The 6130-nt window shown below is 35.7% G+C and overlaps 1 protein-coding gene across 2 annotated transcripts; it reads right to left on the reverse strand.

Moving 5' to 3' along the window:
• Positions 1-587: 587 nt before the first annotated feature.
• LOC147538727 (putative protein phosphatase 2C 60) lies at positions 588-4784 on the reverse strand. Of its 2 annotated transcripts, none has more exons than XM_086644690.1 (5): positions 4081-4784; positions 3271-3699; positions 2712-3079; positions 1750-1986; positions 588-1186 (listed from the first exon to the last, which is right to left on the reverse strand). In XM_086644690.1, exons 2-5 carry the CDS (start codon positions 3587-3589, stop codon positions 938-940), a joined length of 1173 nt encoding a protein of 390 aa, XP_086500816.1. In that variant the 5' UTR covers positions 3590-3699; positions 4081-4784; the 3' UTR covers positions 588-937. The 2 variants fall into 2 exon arrangements, with proteins under 2 accessions (XP_086500816.1, XP_086500817.1); XM_086644691.1 differs by having other exon boundaries at positions 4178-4756.
• Between the last annotated feature and the right edge of the window lie 1346 nt (positions 4785-6130).

Below are 6130 nucleotides of genomic sequence, written 5' to 3' on the forward strand. Positions count from 1 at the left end.
CATATTTTTATCTAACTCTTGATGGCCAGTCAGATCGATCTTTAAGTCTATTTGATGTAGATGATTAAGAGGAACGACGCTTAAACAATGAGAAATCGACAAACGCCAATTAAACAAACGCATCAAATTTGGGTATCCTCAAACCATATGGAGTCTCCTGCTATAGTATGTAGCAATTCTTTATCATTTTTGGTGTTGAATCAATTTACATAACCTGTTTACAAATCAACGATAGGACCCCTAAAAAACCCTAGCCGTAGCAGCCACAAAATCTAACTAGTACTGTAGGACAACCAAAATAGCATTAATCAGTGATGCACTTCAGGTCTGGGTTGTAGTACTTAATGAATCAGTCTGATTCAAGAACATTTTCAGATCAATATCAACTAAAAAGTCAGGAAGACAAACATTTAGCTATAAAACTCGACCAGTAAAATTCGCTGCCTTTGGGAGGATCTGTCATTCCAGCCCAATCAGATAGCCTGAGATCAAACAAGAACAATATCTGCTTCTCTCGATCGGCTACTGAGATATCAATGTCGCTAAATCAGAATCATCTTTCGCCTACTAGATTAGCAACAAAAGTATTGTAAACGAAACAAAAAAGAAAGAGTAATATTAGATTGTCAAGGATGTCTCAGCACAATTTACAAATCCCAAAAACCCAAAAAGAAGAAGATGAATTAGTAAGTAATGTTCTAAGGAAATAGTTTTAACTCATCACCTTGAAGCTTTCTCTCTATTTATCTTTCTTTGTTTTGCCTGAAAACTAAAAGTACCTGTCCACTCAGTTAGATTCTTACAATACACAGCCAAAGAATCGTTCTATTGGAAAACCAGAAACCAGAAGAATCATATAATGCGAGTGGATCCTTGTAGGATACAAGTTATAACGCACGAATATGGGTATAGGCTTCTTCATGTGGTGGTACGAGGATCAAGTGGCACAAGGAGCAAGAGTGTTAGTGGGTATGGTAACTCCACTGCCTCTAACAGATATAGTTGGACCCTTTATTGAGCTAGCCCGGCTAATGAGATTATAATCAAGGAATACAACTATAACGGTGATATCATCATGGAAATGCCTACGGACTCCCCGATCAATCTTCTTTAGATCCGAATACCTCATTTCCCTTTTCTTGGCTGCCTCTTGAAGTGCAATTTTCACAAGTCTCCGAGCACTTCCCTGCATGGACATAAAAATGGAAGTATCAAGTATTTCGACAGAGATGGATTGCGATGTTCTGTTCAGACATTAAGCGTAATTAAGTGAAAGTTGGTCCGTTAATGGGAGCCAGGTACGAGTCATATAAAAGATGATGAGAAGTGGGTGTTAAGAAAAAGAAGATGAAATAATACATTAACTTGCCCTTTTGATTTCAAAAGCAAAACAGAAGCAAACCTTATCTTTTGAAAAAAAAAGGAAACAAGCCTGCTAATTATATATAGAGCCTCTTAGCCTCAGATCTGCACTAAAATCTGACTCGAGATCTAAATTCACTCGACTTAGATTTCAGAATGATAATACTTTATTGCCTCGTCTGAATGGCTGAATCGGGCTGATTTTGGGTTTGTTCGAGTTAGGTGTAATATAGGTCTGAATTCCGGACCCATTATCTATATAACCTGACACCTCTGTTGTGCCCTTAACAAAAACAAGACCAAGGCCGCTCTGATCCAGACAAGTCCGACTCAGTTACGACAATTGAGAAATAAACACTAAATGATAATCTAAGATAAATATCTTACATTACGCGGGTGTCTTTGAACTATATCAACTGCTTCCTGATTGGTAAGGTGCTCCCAGAGCCCATCGGAAGCAAATATAAGAAACTGATCATGTGGCTGCAATTCCTGAACGTAGATCGATGGTTCGGCACTCAATATAGGTCTTTTTATAGGATCACGTAGACGAAACTTTCCAAATAAAGGTTCTCTATTGAACTCGGCCTTCTTCAAATATATATCCCCGATAGACCTCGAAATCTGTAATATAAAATACCAACATTAAAGACAAGAAAATTAAGAAGGTGAAGCTGAAAAACTCAGTAACGATCAATGGATGTATAAGACAGCAAGTAATTACACTCCATATATTACTATCCAATAACATTGTCCTTTAAGTCAGTTCCTCAATTTGAAGTCGAATCTATCAAGAATTGTAGCACATCTAGAAACCCAAGACGTAGAAGTATTGAGCTACAGTGTAGTTGTCAGGTAACTGATTATGAAAAGATGAAGGTGGCAAGAAAATGGAATGGAGGGGCATGAACTGTAGTGTTAACTACAAGTGGCCCTAAGAATACAACCATTTGTTCTTGTCCTTTGAAATGGTATGCTAGGTTAGCGTTCATAAACCTATGCACGAGGGGTTCCAAGTTTAACTAGTGGATATCGGTAAAAGTTTATATCAATCTGCATCTATAGCAGGATGAAAAGAACTTGAGACATTGGCTCTCACCAGAGACATGATTCTACAAGCATACCTATACTATTCATCACGATAAAGCAAAACAAAAAGAGTAGACTTTATGCAACATAGAACTGATCAAAGACTTCTCTAAGTTGATGGTAAAAGTAACACCCGTCGATAACTCTTATCAGATTTGAACAGGGAAAATTAACTTGAGATTGATACTTGAATTGAGAGACACAAATTGGAGAGTCGAACTTGTTTTAAAGTTTTAACATCCAATTTCCATATTAAATACCTGTATCAGACCCTTTACACGCCATACGTTATGCTTTAAGACTACGATATGAGGGTCATCAGGATGTAAAGCCTGCAACTCTCGTCTCACTGACTCTATACTCGCATTATGCTCTGACGACAACTGAACAGCCAAAACCTCTCCAGTTGCCCTAACAAGCTTTCCCAGAACAGCTCTAGAGTCACCGGCATTAGCAATGTATAGAGTCCCTCCACAGATGACACCAACTAGACAACAAGATCCAACTGCTGCAATCTGGGGATTTGTTGGCCATTGTTTCGTAACAAGTGAGAGAAACCCTTCTTCAGTTGCTTGAAATGCCTTCCTTATCACATCGACAGACATTGAACGTTGCTCAGACGTAAACCCTGTAAAGCAACAAACCCAATACCACAATTGAAATTTTGCAATTCAAAATCTAGTTTAGGTCTAAACATCAAACCAAACTAACCACACACTACATTGAAGTAACTAAAACAATAATAATTCACTTCGCAGACATAATATACATCTAATTAATTCTATTCCCTAATAATAGGAGATTGAGGAAGATGTTTACTCTTGAGATGGTGAAAGAGATTATTATTGACAAATCTTGAAGTCTCAGGTCCACCATGACCATCATATACTCCAAGAAAGGTCCCATAAGGACCAGAATCATGATTGCTTAAAGACCCAGATTCAATCTGGCTTTGATCTTCAAGCAAATTGTTGGCTTGAACTACTGCCATAGAAAACTCCCCATTCCAGTGTTGCCCAGAATCTTTATACCAAAGAAGTCCATCTTGTTTACCCACTGAATCCAAACCAGTATGAACAAAAGGGTCTGATGACGGCCGCCAACAGGCCCTCAGAAGATTCATCAACACAGATAACATCCCTCATTTCACCCACATCAACCTCCAATTTAAACACATCCAACAATGGATGCAAAAGCAGTTTCACCACAAACCAAAATAAGAATCAAACTAACCCACCTTCAATTCTCCTAGACAATCCACAGAAAAAGGAAATAAAGTTAGTAACACTAAAGGTCATAGAATTAAAGTATAAACAACAAAAAGGGAACAGTATATGAAGATATTTTTTTTTTCTTCTCAAGTTATGCAGACAAAAAGTCTGAAATCTTGAACAGTTAAAACCCTATATCTTTATCAATATGAACAGAAATTCAGAACTATAAAGAAGCACAAGAATATCAAAACTAGAGTAATATAGGAAAACAAAGAGATGGCTGAAAAACGGTAGAGGTCAAATCCACCTTTTTTTTCCTTTACTTTTTCACAAAGACAAGTGTTTGGTCAGTTAACCTAGTTCAAGAATTCTCTTCCAAAATCATAACTAACCAAAAAGGAAAAAAAATCCCCACCTTCAATTTCAAAATCTGATCAAAACCCAGTAAATATAATCTTGAAAAATCGATTCACAATTTCTTATAGAAAGTAAGAAATAAAGAGAAAATTCACCGGTTAGGGTTTTTTTTCTCTTGCCCTAATTTGTGGTTCCGTCAACTTCACTCCACTGTTTAAACAGCTGGGAACGATTGAGATCTAGAAAAAGAAAGATTGAGATACATAAAGATTAAACTCATCCCCACGTGATTGATAAAGCATTAGATCTAGAGATCCATCGAATCAGATGGAAAAATTTGTTCTTTCTTATCACAATTTTCCCCTCCCTTGGGTTAAGGTTTGGGTGAGATAAAGAGAAATTAGAGAGAGAAACTAGAGAGAGAGAGGGGGAGAAAGGGTTTACTGAAAGTAGGAAAAAGTAGGGATTGGTGGGAAGTGAAGAAGAAGGTGTTATAGTCTAACGACAAAGACTCACAATAACCACCAAAACAGAGAACTGAAAGCCAGCAAAGCAGAGGGACAGCTCCGGCTCCACGTAACAAGAGTCAAGACTCAAGAGAGAAAGAGGAAAAGTTTTTTCTCTTTTTTTTTTTTTTTTAAGAGAGAGAGAGAGAGAAGAAGGAAGGCAGAAAGAGGACGAAGAGAGAGAGAGAGAGAGAGAGAGAGAGTTTTGTCATCTTATTAACCTAAGTTATAAATAAAGGAAATAATTTTTGGGTTTATTACCAAAAATCTACCCTTGAACCCATATTTACTCGCACCCTAATAATATAGGATATTAAGTCAAAATATTAATAACAAAAAAAAAAGATCTAATGGATCCATCTCTATAGAAAACACAGATCTCTATAATTCATATTTAATCGTAATACTCATTATCACCTTATATGTAAAATATAACCCTCTTTTGAAAATCAATTCCCAAAATTCTATTTCCTTTTTTATCTTACATTCTCTCTCTCCAATCTCCTCACCATAACCGAAACCCTTAGGCCATGTTTGGCCGCGAGAATGGAATGTGATTCCTATAATCACATTCCCGTAACGTGATTCCTGGAAATCAGATTACTGTAGTTTGATGTTTGGTTTGACCAGGAATGAGAATTTGATTCCTGGCATATTACCAGTGGCGAGGCCAGAAATCTTTTGATGTGGGGGCACATTAAGGTCAAAAGAAATATCAAATTCATATGCTATAAGAAATTCGACTTTTATTAATTCATATAAATTTTCTTTCCATTACATATTTATAGTTGTGCTCGACAAGTTTTCAACTTCTGAAATTGTTGCATAACAACTTCTATACTAAGTCTGTCAAATATATAATTCTCAATATATGCAAGTATATTATTATTATCTATTCGTCTCTCAGTCGATTTCGTAATCTGTTTTTACAATATGAACAAACACCCATCATAAACATACATAACATAAAGTAATTATTTCAAAATTACTAACAAATATAGTAATATTTTGCAACATAAAAGAGCTAAATAAGAAACTAATTACTAAAATATTTTGCAACATAGAGAGAGAGAGAGAGAGAAAAAAAAATACTTTAGTTTTGAATGAAACAAATTGAAGATGTTACGAACTTCAATTTAATTAAATAAGATGTGAACAGAAAAAAAATCGATATCTTCTTTTGATATCATGAATTACGACCAAGAACAAAAATGAGATTGTCGGTTCGAAAAAACAACGTGACTACCAAAATTTTATATTTTTTTATATTTTTTTTTTTGTATTTGGATTGGATTTGGAGTTTAAACCAGTGTATAACGGTGGAGCAGAATGTTGATTTTAAATTTGTGTGTGAGCGAGAAACCAATTTTAACTAAAACTAAAAACTCCTTCATCAAAAAAAAAACTAAAACTAAAAACTAAAACAAAGAATTTATTAGGGTTTAAGCGAGCTTACCGTAGGTTTGGTACTTTTGTGATGTGGGCACTAGGTTTGTTTGAATCCGTGGCCAGTCAAGGGTCATAAGTGGATATAGGGAGGGTTATAAATAAAGGTCATAAGTTGGTGGGCCATTTGAATTTTTAGCTTTTGTAATTAATGGT

The sequence above is a fragment of the Eschscholzia californica genome, unplaced genomic scaffold (genome assembly GCF_041429995.1).
Source record: "Eschscholzia californica isolate CP2 unplaced genomic scaffold, dmEscCali1.0.p SCAF_5, whole genome shotgun sequence".
Lineage (NCBI taxonomy): Eukaryota > Viridiplantae > Streptophyta > Magnoliopsida > Ranunculales > Papaveraceae > Eschscholzia > Eschscholzia californica.

Bases quoted from the DNA above. Each gene is read 5' to 3' on its own strand.
- LOC147538727 (XM_086644690.1), bottom strand. From the start codon at position 3,589: ATGTTATCTGTGTTGATGAATCTTCTGAGGGCCTGTTGGCGGCCGTCA. The intron at 1,987-2,711 runs GTATTTAATATG...TTTATATTACAG, and splicing joins GTGTAAAGGGTCTGATACAG to ATTTCGAGGTCTATCGGGGA. The intron at 1,187-1,749 runs GTAAGATATTTA...ATGTCCATGCAG, and splicing joins TTCAAAGACACCCGCGTAAT to GGAAGTGCTCGGAGACTTGT.